At 38.7% G+C, this 16,743-nt stretch overlaps 1 protein-coding gene across 2 annotated transcripts in view; it reads left to right on the top strand.

Annotated features, from left to right (window-relative positions):
- LOC119517088 (major vault protein) overlaps window positions 1-16,743 on the top strand; it is a 57,323-nt gene that overhangs the window by 9,583 nt on the left and 30,997 nt on the right. Inside the window, exon 2 of one of the 2 annotated variants that reach the window (XM_037813585.1) lies at window positions 13,252-13,405. The exons of the other annotated variant lie outside the window; for it this stretch is intronic. Coding sequence (XP_037669513.1) covers window positions 13,357-13,405 — 49 coding nt within the window. The 5' untranslated portion in view covers window positions 13,252-13,356. The remainder of the gene's footprint in view (window positions 1-13,251; window positions 13,406-16,743) is intronic. 2 annotated transcript variants of the gene reach the window in all.

Raw genomic sequence — 16,743 nt, forward strand, 5'->3', positions numbered from 1 at the left:
GAAAACCCCAGTTGGAGCTCAGCTGAGCTATATTCACTTGCTCAGACAGTGCTGCTCTCTAGCACTGCAAGGCTTTGTAGTTTGGGCCATGGGGGGAGGGGGCTCCCAGCTCGGATACAGTTTTTACTTACAGATTTTATGCTGTGATCTCAGGCATTCCTCCCAATTCAGATTGGTGTATGATGAGTGGACAGTCATGTTTGTCCTCCTGAAGTTATTCCAGATTATTTACCATTTATTCCTGGTTGTTTATTAACTGTTCCAGGGGGACTGACTAGCTTCCACTCCTCTCTGTTGGTAAGAAGCCTTTTAATTCAGTCCTCTGTTTTTTAAAATTTTTATTCTAGTAACATAAAAGACCTAAATTTCCCTTTTAACCGCATTCAAATATACAATTCAGTGGTGTTGATTACATTTACAATGTTGTGCTACCATCACCACCATCCATTACCAAAACTTTTCCATCAGCCCACATAGATACTCTGTACCAGTTAGGCAGTGACTCCCCATTCCCTACCCCAACCCTGTCCCCTGGTCACCTGTTTTCTAGTTTCTGACTCTGTTAATCTATTCTAATGATTTCATATTGGTGAGCTCATACAATATATGTCCTTTGGTTTCTGGTTTATTTCATTCAACATGATGTCTTCAAGGTTCATCCATGTTTTCGGATGTATCAGAATTTCATTCCTTTTTTTTTTTTTTTTTTTTTTTTTTAATCATCATTTTATTGAGATACATTCACATACCACGCAGTCATACAAAACAAATTGTACTTTCGATTGTTTACAGTACCATTACATAGTTGTACATTCATCACCTAAATCAATCCCTGACACCTTCATTAGCACACACACAAAAATAACAAGAATAATAATTAGAGTGAAAAAGAGCAATTGAAGTAAAAAAGAACACTAGGTACCTTTGTCTGTTTGTTTGCTTCCCCTACTTTTCTACACATCGATCCATAAACTATTCATTCCTTTTTACAGCTGAATTATAAACCACATTTGTTGATCCATTCATTTGTTGTCCATCATTTGTTGATCCATTGGGTTGCTTCCATCTTTTGACAATTATGAAGAATGCCCGCTATGAACATTAGTGTGCAAATGTCTGTTCACTTCTCTTATTTCAATTCTTTTGGGTCTGTATCTAGAAGTGGGATTGCCAGGTAATATGGTAATTTTACACTTAACTTTCTGAGAAACTGCCAAACTTTTCCACAGTGGCTACACCATTTTACATTCCCACCAAAATGAAGAAGTGTTTCTTTTTCTCCACATCCTCTCCAACACTTATTTTCCATTTTTTTTTGATAGTAGCCATTCTTCTGGGTGTGAAATGGTATCTCGTTTTTTAAAAGCAGATTTATTGATATATATTTACACACCACACAATCCACTCAAAGTGTACAGTCAATGGCTTGCAGTATAATGAGTTGTGTATTTATCACCACAATCAATTTCAGAGCGTTTTAATTACTCCAAAAAGAAAAGCCCCATATCCCTTATTCCCCCTTTTATTGACCCTTAGTATTGGTGTGGTGTGTTTGTTACGGTTGATGAAAGAATATTAAAATATTAACTATAGTCCATAGTTTGCATTAGGTGCATTTCCCCCCACATTCCACTCTATTAAACTCCTTGTAATAGTGATGTACATTTGTTCTAGTTCATGAAAGAACATTCTTATGTTTGTACTATTAATCATAGTCATTGTCCACAACAGGGTTCACTGTGTTATGAATCCTATGTTTTATTCTCTAGCTTTCCTTCCAGACATACATGACCCTAAACTTCCCATTTCAACCACAATCACACACATAATTCAGTGCAATTAATTACACTCACCATAATGTGCTACCATCACCTCTATTCATTTCCAAACATTCACATTCAACCTAATTAAAAATTCTGCATAAATTAAGCATCCACTCCCCATTCTCTACCCTCAGTCTATCTCCTGGTAACCTATATTCTAGATTTTAACTCTGAGTTTACTTATTATGATTAGTTCATATTAGTGAAATCATACAATATTTGTCCTTTTATGTCTGACTTATTTCACTTAACATAATGTCCTCAAGATTCATCCATGTTGTCACATGAATCAGAACTTCATTCCTTTTTATGGCTGAATTAAATACCGCATTTGTTGATCCATCTTTCTGTTGATGGAATTGCTTCTATCTTTTGGCAATTGTGAATAATGTCACAATGAACATTGGTATGCAAATAGTCCTTGCTTTCAAATCTTTTGGGAATATACCTAGAAATGGGATTGCAGAGTCATATGTAATTCTTTACTTAACTTACTTAGAAACCACCAAACTGTCTTCCACAGTAGCTGTACCATTTTACATCCCCAACAACAGTGAACAAGTGTTCCTGTTTCTCCACATCCTCCCCAACACTTATTTTCCAATTAGCAGTAGCCATTCTAGTGGGTCTGAAATTATATTTCAATATGGTTTTGATTTGCATTTCCCTACTGGCTAGTAATGTTGAGCATTGTTTCATGTGCTTTTTGTCCACTTGTATATCTTCTTTGGAGAAATGTCTATTCAATGTTTTGCCCACTTTTTTTTTTCCTAGAGTCATGTGAAGTTTTATTTAGAGTTCCTTCCTAATTTTTCTGTAAAAGTTTTAATATTCCAAGCAGATTAATTAAATTAAAACAGAATTTGTGTAACACATCTGGAGAAATATTATGTAGCAATACAGAAGATTTCTGAGGAAGATCTGATTGATGAATAGATAGATGGTTAGATGGAGGGGGCTGCAGGAAGGAGTTAGGATGGGTAAGAGGAAAATCATAATATATTTGAAATATTTATTGAACTATCAGTATTTCCAGATTGGTAGTTATTTTGTTTTAAACTAACAATAATTTCTTACACTTTTATCGTTCTCATGTATATATCATTCAGTAGTGATATGTAAACAACAGCAATGAACCACAAGCTAGAAATGAAAGTAAAGTTGTATACTTGAAAGAGCCCTGAGACTCCCTGATAATTTTTTTACCCCCTTTATGTCTTATCTTATTGGATTAGATCCCTTGGCTATTTAAGCCAGATCCCCTCATTGGATCTCCTAATTAATAGAATTAACAAACTCACTAGCTGCTCAGCTAGCCTCAGCTTTAGTAGCTATGGAAACTTTTTTTTTAATTCAATTCAGTTTTATTGAGCTATATTCACATACCATACAATCATCTATGGTGTACAATCAACTGTTCACAGTACCATCATATAGTTATGCCTTCATCACCCCAATCTATTTTTGACCACTGTCCTTACACCAGAAAGAATCAGAACCAGAATAAGAAATAAAAGTAAAAAAGAACACCCAAATCATCCCTGCCCCATCCCACCCTATTTTTCATTCAGTCTTTGTCCCCATTCTTCTACTCATCCATCCAGACACTGGATAAAAGGAGTGCGATCCACACGGTTTTCACAATCACGGTCGCCTCTTGTAAGCTACACTGTTATATATTCATCTTCAAGAGTCAAGGCTACTGGGTTGGAGTTTGATAATTCCAGGTGTTTACTTCTAGCTATTCCAATACATTAAAACCTAAAAAGTGTCATCTATATAGTGCATAAGAATGTCCACCAGAGTGACCTCTTGACTCCGTTTGAAATCTCTCAGCCACTGAAGCTTTATTTCATTTCATTTCACATCCTCCTTTTGGTCAAGAAGATGTTCTCAATCCCATGATGCTGGGTCCAGATTCACCCCTGGGAGTCATATCCCACATTGCCAGGGAGATTTACACCCCTGGGAGTCGGGTCCCACATAGGGGGGAGGGCACCGAGATCATCCGCCAAGGTGGCTTAGCTGGAGAGAGAGAGGCCACATCTGAGCAACAGAGAGGCACTCAGGGGAGACTCTTAGGCACAATTATAAGCAGGTTAAGCCTCTCCTTTGCAGTAACAAGCTTCATAAGAGATAGCCCTAAGATAGAGGGCTTGGTATACCAAGCCTTCAGTCCTCAATGTTGTGAGAACATCAGCAACAATCCTCGTGAGGAAGTCCAACACTTCCACATTTTCCCTAGCTCCTCAGGGGGGCCTTGCATATGCATTTTTATTCTCCACCCATATTACTTTAGGATGTGTTGCTATTTCATTCTAATCTATACAGACCTACCAGAGCTCACTTCCTATTCAAAGTTCCATGTAATTGCAGTGTTTGAACAAACTGACTGTAGAAGTTATATTGTTTAGAAAATATAGATCCTACACCAAATAAACATCTCTTCCCTTGGTCTCACATGGAAGTTGAAGTTTGAACACAGTCAATTTCAACCTTTACGCTTTGGCCTGATTTGCTCTAGTCTTACACAGATCTGCTTTATTCATATCTCTAATTGAAGTCTGGGCTCTCTCTCAGCTTTTTTTTTTGACAGTTGCTGTATGCGTTAATATCTGCCGAGATCTAGCTCTGACTTTCAGGTGTGACACAGATACCCAATGTTCCAGAGACCAATCAGGTTATACATTAAAGGATCAACATCTCAGAATTTGGAGACAGCCATTACAATTCAGGAATAGATGTGACTGCTATAAGAGCTTACAATCTAGGGACCATTACGATAATCATTTCCCTGTTAGGCTGTGCTCTAAGATTTAATTCTGAGTTTACACATTGTAGTTAGTCCATATTGATAAGGCATTATAGTGTTTGCCTTTCTTTCTGGTATACTTCACTCAAAATGCCGTCTACAGGGTCCATTCACCTCTTTGCGTGTCTCACAGCTTCACTCCTTCTCATCGTTGCTCAATATTCCATTGTGTGCAAACACCACAGTTCACCATTCTGTTCCTCAGTTGGTGTACCCTTAGTTTTGCCCACTTTATAATTGGGTTGTCTTTTCATTTAGTTGCAACAGTTCTTTTTATATTCTGGATATTAAATCCTTGTTGGATATGTGGTTTCCAAATACTTTTCCCATTGTGTAGGCTGTCTTTTTACTTTTATGATGAACTACTTTGCATAAAATTTCTTAATTTTGAAGTCTGTTTTTTTTTTCTGTTGTTGCTTGTGCTTTTGGTGTAAAGTCTAAGAAACCAGTGCCTAACACAAAGTCCCAAAGGTGCTTCTCTGTTTTCTTCTAGAAATTTTAGAGTTTTAGTTCTTATATTTAGGTCTTTGATCCATTTTCAGTTAATTTTTAAATATGGTATTAGGGAGGGATCCACCTTCATTCTTTTGCACATGGATAACCAGTTTTCCCAGCACCATTTGTTGAAGAGATTATTCTTTCCCTATTGAATGGATTTGGCACCCTTGTCAAAATTTAGTTGGCCATAGATGTGAGGGTTTTTCTCTGAACTCTCAGTTCAATTCCATTGGTGTATATGTCTATCTTTGTGCCAATAGCATGCTGTTTTGATATCTGTAGCTTTGTAATAAGTTTTAACATTGAGAAGTGTGAGTCCTCTGACTCTTCTTTTTCAAGATGGCTTTGGCTATTCAGGGCCCCTTATCGTTCAATATAAATTTGATAATTGGCATTTCCATTTCTGCAAATAATCCCAAATTATTTGATTGGGATTGTGTTGAATCTGTAAATCAATTTGGGTAGAATTGACATCTTAACAATACTTAGTTTTCAAATCCATGAGCATAGAATGTCCTTCCATTTATTAGGTCTTCTTTGATTTCTTTTAGCAATGTTTTGTAGTTTTCTGTGTGTAAGTCCTTTATATCCTTCTTTACATTCCTAGATGTTTGATTCTTTTAGTTGCTATTGTAAAGGGAATTTTTTTCTGATTTCCTCCTCAGATTGTTCACTACTAGCCTATAGAAACGCTACTGATTTTTGTGTGTTGGTCTTGTACCCCACCACTTTTTTGCAATGTTTGGTAAAATTCCCCTGTGAAGCCATCTGGTCCTGGGCTTTTCTTTGTTGGGAGGTTTTGATTACTGATTCGGTTCCTTTACTTGTTACTGCTCTGTTGAAAGCTTCCATTTCTTCAGTCAATGTATGTATTTCTTCAGTCAATGTGAGTTTCTAGGAATTTGTCCATTTCACCCAGGTTATCTAATTTATTGGGGTACAGTTGTTCGTGGTATCCTGTTATCATCCTTCTTAATATCTGTGGAGTCAGTAGTAATATCCCCCCTTTCATTTCTGATTTTAGTTATTTTCATCCTCTTTTTATTTTTTCAGTCTAGCTAAAGGTTTGTTGACTTATTGATCTCTTCAAAGAACCAACTATTGGTTTTGTTGATCTCTCTCTTTTTTAATTCTCTATTTCTTTAATTCTCTATTTCATTTATCTCCATTCTATTCTTTGTTATTTCTTCTCTTCAGCTCATTTTGGGTTTAGTTTGCTCTCCTTTCCTAGATCCTGCTGTTGTAAGGTTAGATCTAGGATTTGAGATCCTTCTTTTCTAATGTAAGCATTTAAAGCTATAAATTTCCCTCAGTGTTCCCTTTGCTACATCCCATAAGTTTTGGTATGTTCTATTTTCTTTTTCATTTCCCTTAGGATATTTAATAGTTTCCCTTAGGATATTTAATAGTTTCCCTTAGGATATTTAATAATTTCCCTTATAATTTCTTCTTTGACACATTGGTTGTTTAAGAACGTGTTTAATTTCCACATATTTGAAATTTCCGGTTCTCCCTTTAATTTTTTTCAAGCTTGATTCCACTGTGGTCAGAGAAGATGATTTCAATATTTTAAAATTTATTGAATCTTGTTTTGTGACTTAACATATGGTCTATCCTGGAGACTGATTTATATGCACTAGAGAAGAATGTGTATTCTATGGCTTTTGGGTGAAGTATTCTATATACAGTGGTGCCTTGGTACTTGTCTTTGGTTGTTTCTGGGAGGTGTGATGAGTACCAAAAATGACAAGTACCAAACAAATTTTTCACATAAGGAATAATGTAAATAAATTGAATGTATTCCCAAACCAAAGACAAATGCACATTTTAAAAAGGTATGGTTGTATATCATTACTTTACATAAGAAATAAACCTAACAATTAATAGATACTTAGATTAAGTAAAATAAAAACCTCACTTTACCTATACTGAGAAGAGTCCATGGCCTAATGGGATGGTGGTGACAGTAATGGGGAAGAGAGGTTACATGGAGTGTTGCTGGGAAAGAGCCTCCTTCCAGCTGAACATTGGGCACTTGCACTTCAGGTGTTCTCTCTTTTCTGCCTTTTTTCAACTTGTAGCACAGACTCTGACACACCTTCACTAAAAACATATCCAATGAGGATTGCTTATCCTTTTCAGAATTCCTCAAAAATGTGAAATTGTTTGGTCATTCAATGAATTCACATTTCTGCTTGTCAGAGCTTTGTCCGGATGGTACTTCTCCACAAAGTTTTGAACTTCTGCCCATTTTGCACACATTTTTTTTAAATTCATTTTTATTGAGATATATTCACATACCATGCAGTCATACAAAACAAAGCGTACATTCAATTGTTTACAGTACCATTATGTAGTTGTGCATTCATCACCAAAATTAATTTTTGACATTTTCATTACCACACGCACAAAATAATAAGAATAAAAATCAAAGTGAAAAAAAACAAAGTGAAAAAGAACACTGGGTGTTGTTTGTTTTCTGGGTTTTTTTTGTGTGTTTTTTTCTTCCCCCATTTTTCTACTCATCCATCCATAAACTGGACAAAGGGGAGTGTGGTCCATATGGCTTTCCCAATCACATTGTCACACCTCATAAGCTATATTTTTATACAATCATCTACAAAATTCATGGGTTCTGGGTTGTAGTTTGATAGTTTCAGGTATTTACTGCTAGCTATTCCAATTCATTAGAACCTAAAAAGCGTTGTCTAAATTGTGCGTAAGAGTGCCCACCAGAGTGACCTCTCAGCTCCTTTTGGAATCTCCCTGCTACTGAAGCTTATTTCATTTCCTTTCACATCCCCCTTTTGGTCAAGAAGATGTTCTCCATCCCACAATGCCGGGTCTACATTCCTCCCTGGGAGTCATATTCCACGTTGCCAGGGAGATTCACTCCCCTGGGTGTCAGATCCCACGTGGGGGAGGGGGGCAGTGATTTCACCTTTCAAGTTGGCTTAGCTAGAGAGAGAGGGTCACATCTGAGCAACAAAGAGGCATTCAGGAGGAGGCTCTTAGGCACAATTATAGGGAGGCCTAGCCTCTCCTTTGCAGCAACAGTCTTGCCAAGGGCAAGTCCCATGGTAGAGGGCCCAGTCCATCAAACCACCAGTCCCCAATGTCTGTGAGCACATTAGCAACCATCCAGGTGGGGAAGCCCAATGCCACTGCATTCTCCACCAGCTCCTCAAGGGGCTCTGCATATTTTTTATTGTTTTTTTTTTAACTATATAAAAAAAAATTTTTTTTTTTGCTTTTAAATTTTTAATTTTTCTAGTGGTTCATTTTTTTCATTAAATTCAATTTTATTGAAATACATTCACACACCATACAATCATCCATGGTGTACAATCTACTGTCCACAATATGATAACATAGTTATGTGTTCATCACCACAATCTATCTCTGAACATTTTCCTTACGTCAGAAAGAACCAGAACAAGAATAAAAAATAGAAGTGAAAAAAGAACACCCAAATCATCCCCTCATCCCACCCCATTTGTCCTTTAGTTTTTATCCCCGTTTTTCTACTCATCCATACACTAGATAAAGGGGGTGTGATCCACATGGTCTTCACAATCACACTGTCACCCCTTGTAATCTACATTATTATATAATTGTCTTCAGGAGTCCAGACTCCTGGGTTGGAGTTTGGTAGTTTCAGGTATTTACTTCTAGCTATTCCAATACATTAAAACCTAAGATGTGTTATCTATATAGCACATAAGAATGTCCACCAGAGTGACCTCTCGACTCCATTTGAAATCTCTCAGCCACTGAAACTATTTTGTCTCATTTTGCATCCCCCTTTTGGTCAAGAAGATACTCTCAGTCCCACGATGCCGGGTCCATGTTCATCCCCGGGAGTCATATTCTGCATTGCCAGGGAGATTTACACCCCTGGGAGTCAGGTCCCACATAGGGGGGAGGGCAGCGAGTTCACCTGTCGAGATGGCTCAGTTAGGGAGAGAGAGGGCCACATCTGAGCAACAAAGAGGTACTCAGGGGGAGACTCTTAGGCACCATTACATACAACTTTAGACTCTCCTTTGTGGTAATGAGCTTCATAAGGGCAAGTCCCATGCTCGAGGGCTCAGCACATCAAACCGCCAGTCCCAATGTTTGTGACAACATCAACACCAGTCCAGGTGAGGATGTCCAACACATCTGCACCTTCCCCCAGATCCTCGGGGCTGGGGAGGGGGAGGCTGTAAATATATCTTTTATTATCTGCCCAAATTACTCTGGGATGTGTCACTATTTCACTCCAGCCTATACTAACCTACCGTATCTCACTTCCTATTCAAAGTTCCATGCAATTGTGGTGTTTGAACAAATCGACTGTAGAGTTGTACCTTTTAGAAAATTTAGATCCTGTACCAAATAGATATCTCTTCCCTTGGTCTCATATGGAAGTTGAAGTTTTAAAACACAATCAGTTTCAACTTTACCCTTTGGCCTGGCTTGCCCTGGTCTTAACCAGACCTGCTTCATTCATATCACTAATTGAAGTCTGGGCTCTTTTTCAGCTTTTTTTTTTTTTTTTTTTTGACAGTGGCTGTATGCACTAATACTGACATTCATATCTGCCGAGCTCTAGCTCTGAGTTTCAGGTGTCTCAGAGATATGCATTGTTTCAGAGACCAATCAGGTTATATGCTAGGGGATCAGCATCTCAAAGTTTGGAGATAGGCATTACAATTTAGGGGTAGAGTTAACTGCTGTAAGAGCTTACAATCTAGGGACTATTACAATTATTATGTCCACATTAGGCTATGTTCTAAGATTCAATTCTGAGTTTACACATTGTAGTGAGTCCATATTGGTGAGGCATCATCCCTCTCACCATGTTTTCTCCAACACTTTTACTCCTATATATATATTTTCCTACAATTTTATAGTTATATTCTCATACCATACATTTATCCACAGTGTACAATCAGTTGTTCATGGTATCATCATAAAGTTGTACATTTATCACTACAATCAGCACTTGAACATACTGATTACTACAAGAAATTTTTTTTTTTTTAGCAATAAGAAAAAAATGATAAAAAGAAAAATAACATGTCATACAATACAATATACTAGTAAGGACAGCAAATAACACCGCTACCAAGAATCCCATATTCCTCCCCTGTATCCCCCTCTCATATACATTTAGCATTGGCATATTGCCTTTGTTAAATTTAATGGAGGTATATTACAATGTTACTGTTGACCATAGACTCCAGTTTGCTTTGATTATGTTTTTTCCTGAATATCATCCCCTTTTCAAATTTCTACATGGTTGACATTCATTTGCTTTCCCACATGCAAAACCGTTTTTATATTTGTATATTTAGTAACAGTCATTGGCCACTCCAGTTTTTGCCACGTTATACAGTCCCAGTCTTTATCATCTATCTTTACCTCTGGTGTCATACATTTTTAAAGATATACAATAAAAAAAAATTTCAAACAAACCATAACAAGGGAGTAAGAAAAAGACAACTGACCTAAAATAACTATTTTATTTCCAACATGTTCCTACTCTACCCCAAGAAAATAACCTAATATAGCAACATTTCTGTGAACTTGTTCCATCAGAACAAATTCTGTGTGTCTGGTAATTTCCATCAGAAATTAACAAACCATAGTCATTCCTGGGCATTCCCAGAACATTAAATTTACCCACAATAGCTTGTCTCTTCTTATTGGGTTATCGTTCCCCCTTCATTAATTGCTCTCTATCGCTAGTTCCCCTACATTCTACATTATAAACCATTTATTTTAGGAGTGTGTTGTTTAACCTCCAGGTGTTTGTGAATTTTCTAAGTCTCTGATGGTTATTGACTTCTAATTGTATTCCATTGTGGTCAGAAAATTGCACACATCTCTTTTATCAAGGAACTGGGGACATCCTCCCTTCTCCTCAGTCACCTCTTGTTGCTGCTCCTCCTGTGGTTCCTGCAGCTCCTCAGTGCTAAACTCTTCATGATGTTCCTCCACTAAGTCCTCAACATCAACCGCATCAACCTCCAGACCTATGGATTGGCCCAAAGATACAATATCCTGCACAACTGTACCCTCTGTGCCTGCAGGCTTAGGGTCAGCCTCAAACCCTTTGAACTCTCTTGAATCACAGCTTTTGGCCACAGATTCTTCCATGCCAATTCATTGTCCGATACGAGACTTCATTCCAGGCCTTATCAATAAAGTTAAGGTGGTGCAGGATTTTGAAATGCTCTTTCCAGAATTCTGTGAGGGTCAACTGGGTGTCAGAGTTGGTCTCAAAGCACCTCTGGAAAAGTGCCTTGGTGTACAGCTTTTTGAAGTTTGAAATGACCTGCTGATCCATGGGCTGGATGAGAGGAGTAGTGTTGGGGGGCAGGAACCTTATGGTGATGAAGCTGAACTTCTCCAGTAAGTCATCCTGCAAGCCTGGAGGATGGGCGGGTGCATTGTGCAAAAGTAGAGCTTTCAGAGGTAAATCTTTCTTCAGCAAATATTTTTTCGCCGAAGGAACAAATACTTCATTTATCTACTTGATGAAAAAAACTGCCGCATGACCCACACTTTGCTGTTTGCCCTCCACATCACATGGAGTTTGCTTTTTATGACATTATGCTTCTTAAACTCCTGGGTTTTCACTATGATAGACTAGTAGAGGCCTGAGTTTTTTTGTTTTTTGTGTGTGTGTTTTTTTGTATATGAGTGAAGTATTTCTTTATTGGTTAATTTTTTTTTAATTACAATTTTATTGAGATATATTCACATACCTTACAATCATCAACAGTGTACAGTTATTCACAGTACCATCACATAGTAGTGCGTTCATCACCACAGTCAGTTTTCGAACATTTTCCTTACTCCAAAAAATAAGTAAATAAATAAAAGTTAAAAAGAATACCTAAAACATTCCATCCCACCCTATTTTTCATTTCGTTTTTGTCCCTATTTTTCTACTCATCTGTCCATACACTGGATAAAAGGAGTGTGGGCCACAAGGTTTTCACAGTCATACTGTCACACCATGTAAGCCACATAGTTATGCAATTGTCTTCAAGAATCAAGGCTACTGGATTGCAGTTGGCAGTTTCAGGTATTTCTTTCTAGCTTTTCCAATACACAAAAAGTAAAAGGGATATCTATATGGTGCATAAGAATGCCCTCCAGAGTGACCTCTCCACTCCATTTGAAACCTCTCAGCCACTGAAACTTTATTTTGTTTCATTTTGCATCCCCCTTTTGGGCAAGGAGATTTTCTCAATTCCATGATGCCACATCCAGGCTCATCCCTGGGAGAGGCTTGAGTTCTAAGTCCCCACTGGCATTCACACATAACAATTGAGTGAGCAGTTCCTTCATTGGTTTGTGGCCCGGTAATGCCTTCTCTTCTTTTGTGATATAGGTTCTACTTGGTATCTTTTTCGAAAAAAGTCTGGTCTCATCACAGTTAAAAACTTGGTGGGGAATAAAATCCTCTGCCTCTATCTAGTCTTGAAATTCACTGATGAATTCATCAGCAGCCTTTTTATTAGCACTCGCTGCCTCACCATGCCTCACGACACTATGGATGCTGATCTTCTTTTTAAAATTATAAACCAGCCGGGGCTGACCTTAAAAAAGTCAACACTCTCATCACTTGGTCCTGGTTTATTTTTCAAAAGATCCACATGCAACACTTACGCTTTTTCACATGTCATAGCTTCCAGTTAAACTGTCGCCCGCTAACTGCTTCCTGTTTACCCAAATTAATAACAGTTTTTCAACTTCCTTAATTGTTTGGGAACGCTGCTTTGTTACTGCTTTAACTCCTTTTGCAACATCAGCCTCTTTTGTTGCTTCTGTATTCTTAATGATGTGGGAGACCATCGTTCTAGGCATACTGTATTCCCTAGCAAGATCGGTAATGCGAATACTGCTCTTGTATTTGCCAGTTTCTTTTTTTGCTCAATGGTGGTGCAAAGTAATTTTCTTGTCTGTTCAGTGCTATTGCTGCTCATTTTCTTAGGATCCGTGATGTGAAAAAAATGGACAAAAATACACAAAATGACCATAGAAGCTAAGAGAAGACCACAAGGGATTGTGCACAGGGCAAGAGCTACCTCATGACTAATGTGTGACCCTTTGTTTCAGCTGGAAAGGGTAGCAAGTCACGAGGCAACCGACACTGACAAGTTCTAGCTTGCACGTCAAGTACCAAACAAACAACGAGTACTGGGACAAAATTTTCACATCAAAATGCGCCGAGTACCAAATTCAACGAGTTTCAAACCAGTCGAGCACCGAGGTACCACTGTATGTCTGTTAGGTCTAGTTGGTTTATAGTGTTATTCAAGTCTTCTATTTCTTTATTACTCTTCTGTCTAGATGTTCTGTCCCTTATTGAAAGTGGGGTATTGAAGTCTCCTATGCTTACTTTTCTCCAAATTAATATTTCTCCCTTCGAATCAGTAAATATTTGCTTCATGTATTTTGGGGCTCTGTCATTAGGTATATATATATATTTGCAGTTGTTATGTCTTATTGAATTGAGCCCTTTATCATTATATAGAGTCCTTTCTGTCCTTTGTAACAGTGTTTGACTTAAAGTCTATCTTATCTGATACTAGAATAGCTACTCCAGCTCTCTTGGTTACTATTTGCATGATTTTTTCCCCCATCCTTTCACTTTCAACTGACTTGTGTCTCTGAATTTAAGGTGAGTCTCTTGTAAACAGCGTATAGTTGGGTCATGCTTTTTTATCCATTCTTCTGATTTCTGCCTTTTGACTGGAGAGTTTAATACATTTACATTTAAAGTAGCTACTGAAAATGCAGGACTCCTTTCTAACATTTTTCTATTTGGTCTTTGTAAGCCTTGTACCATTTATTTATTTATTTATTTTTTTTTTTGTCAATTCTTCTGTTAATGCCTACTTCCATATCTGATTTTTTGTTTTGTTTTGTACCATTTTGAATCCCTTCACATTTCTTTCTGTATATATTGTTAATATATTTTCTTTGTGGTTACCATGGGGCTTAAATTTAACAACCTAAATCTATAACAATCATGTTTGATTTTATATCTCCTTAACTTCAATAGCATACACACACACTGTTCTATACCCCTCCCTCCCCACTTTTTTTTTTAATGGATTCATTCATTTATTCCACAGATATTTATGGGTCACATTATATGTCAACCAGTTTTCTAGGCACTGTGATACATAAGTAAACAAAATGTCAAATTCCCTACCCTCCTGGAACTTCCAGGGGAATGAGGCATTAAATAGAAAGCATAATTAGTAATGGAAGTATATGTTATGTTTAAAACTCTGGAAATGTTTAAGGATTGTCCTAGTTTGCTAATGCTGCAGAATGCAAAACACCAGAGATGGATTGGCTTTTATAAAACGGGGATTTATTTCGCTACACAGTTACAGTCTTAAGGCCACAAAGCGTCCAAGGCAACACATCAGCAATCGGGTACCCTCACCGGAGGATGGCCAATGGCCTCCGGAAAACCTCTGTTAGCTAGGAAGGCAGCTGGCATCTGCTCCAAAGCTCCGGCCTCAAAACGGCTTTCTCCCAGGACATTCCTCTCCAGCAAGCTTGCTTCTCTTCAAAACATCACTCCCAGCTGCACTCTCTTTCCTCTCTTTGAGTCAGCTCATTTATATAGCTCCACCGACCAAGGCCCACCCCGAATGGGTGGGGCCACGCCTCCATGGGAACATCTCATCAAAATTATCACCGACAGCTGGGTGGGGCACACTCCAAGCAAATCCAACCAGCACCAAAACTTCTGCCCCACACAAGACCACAAAGATAATGGCATTTGGGGGACACAATACACTCAAACCGGCACATTCCACCCCCTGGAACCCAAAATGACATTATCTTTCCAAATACAATATACATTCATTTCATCACAACATCACAAAAACTTAAATCATTTCAGTAACAAAAGTTAAGTACAAAATCCCATCAAAATCAATTTAGACGTGGTCAGTCCTAAGGCATAATTTTCCTTTAGCTGTGGATCTGTGAACCTAGAACAAGTTATGTGCTTCCAATATACAAAGGAGAGACATTCATAGGATAAACATTCATAGGATAAAATCCTATGTTCCTATGAAGGAAAACAGGGTTAACAGGAGCAAAACAGTTCCTAAAACCTGCAGGACAAACTCCATTAGATTTCAAAGTCTGAGAGTCATTTACAGAACAATGTTGCATCCTTGGGGCTTGAGAGAGCGGGAGTCTAACCCTTCCCAAGGGCCTTTTCGGCAGCCCTTTCCTCTCCAAACGCTTGGGTGAGTGCTCCAACACTTCCACACATTGGGGAGACCACCTTCTCGGCCCCACCCTCTTCAAACCTCGGGGCAGCTCCCGGATTCCCTTCCATCTCCGGGGCACACGCTCAACCCCTTCAGAACAGTGTGGTGGCAGCCAGGCTCTCCTCAATTCCCTGGAAATGTGCTCCACCCTCTTTGGGACCTGAGGTGGCAAAACTCTTCCCGAGCATCGAGGCGGAAAGCCCGCCCTCGACCTCCAGGGCAAACTCACCCTTTCCATGCATGTGGGCTGCTCCGCTCTCCCAGCCCTAAACCTCTTGACTCCAGACCTCAACCTCCATGGCTCTGTCTTTAAAGAGATTTTTCCTTTAATTTTTTCCTTGTCTGTCTCCTCCAGTGCAGACCGGCAATGGCTCCGTCTATAAAGATCTCGCAAAAATTCTGTTGGCTTTGCATGAAGCATGCAGGGGTCAAAGCCATCAGACAATAAGAGTTTCCACAAATCCTTTCTGCTTAACTCCTTATCCAATCTTGGCTTGTCCTCAGGTTGGGCTGTAGCTTCTGGGATTCCACCCCCTGGAAGCCTGTAATTTTCCAAGCTATCAGTTTCTGATTTCTTGGAACCCAAGAGTTCAGTTCTAAGTTTATCTCTCTCTGCTCGCATTTTACTATAAGCTGCAAGGAGAAGCCAGGATATATCCTCCACAGGTAGTCTGGAGATCTCCTCAGCTAAGTATTCCAGTTTGTCACTTTTAAATTCTTCCTTCCATCTGATACCAGGACTCAATTTTGCCAAATTCTCTGCCACTTTAAAACAAGGTTCGCCTTTCTTCCAGTTCACAACACATTGATCATCTCTGTTCAAGGCCTCATCAGAAGTATCTTTAGAGTCCATATTTCCACAAACAGTCTCTTTAAAGCAGTTTAGGCCTTTTCTATCAAGCTCCTCACAATTCTTCCAGAGTCTTCCCCTTATCCATTTAAAAAGCCGTTCCAGCATGTTTGGTATTTGCAAACTCAGCAGCAAAAGCACCCCACTTCTCTGGTACCAAAATCTGTCCTAGTTTGCTAATGCTGCAGAATGCAAAACACCAGAGATGGATTGGCTTTTATAAAACGGGGATTTATTTCGCTACACAGTTACAGTCTTAATGCCACAAAGCGTCCAAGGCAACACATCAGCAATCGGGTACCCTCACCGGAGGATGGCCAATGGCCTCCGGAAAACCTCTGTTAGCTAGGAAGGCAGCTGGCATCTGCTCCAAAGCTCCGGCCTCAAAACGGCTTTCTCCCAGGACGTTCCTCTCCAGCAAGCTTGCTTCTCTTCAAAACATCACTCCCAGCTGCA

This window comes from Choloepus didactylus, chromosome 21, assembly GCF_015220235.1.
Source record: "Choloepus didactylus isolate mChoDid1 chromosome 21, mChoDid1.pri, whole genome shotgun sequence".
In the NCBI taxonomy this organism is placed as follows: Eukaryota; Metazoa; Chordata; class Mammalia; order Pilosa; family Megalonychidae; genus Choloepus; species Choloepus didactylus.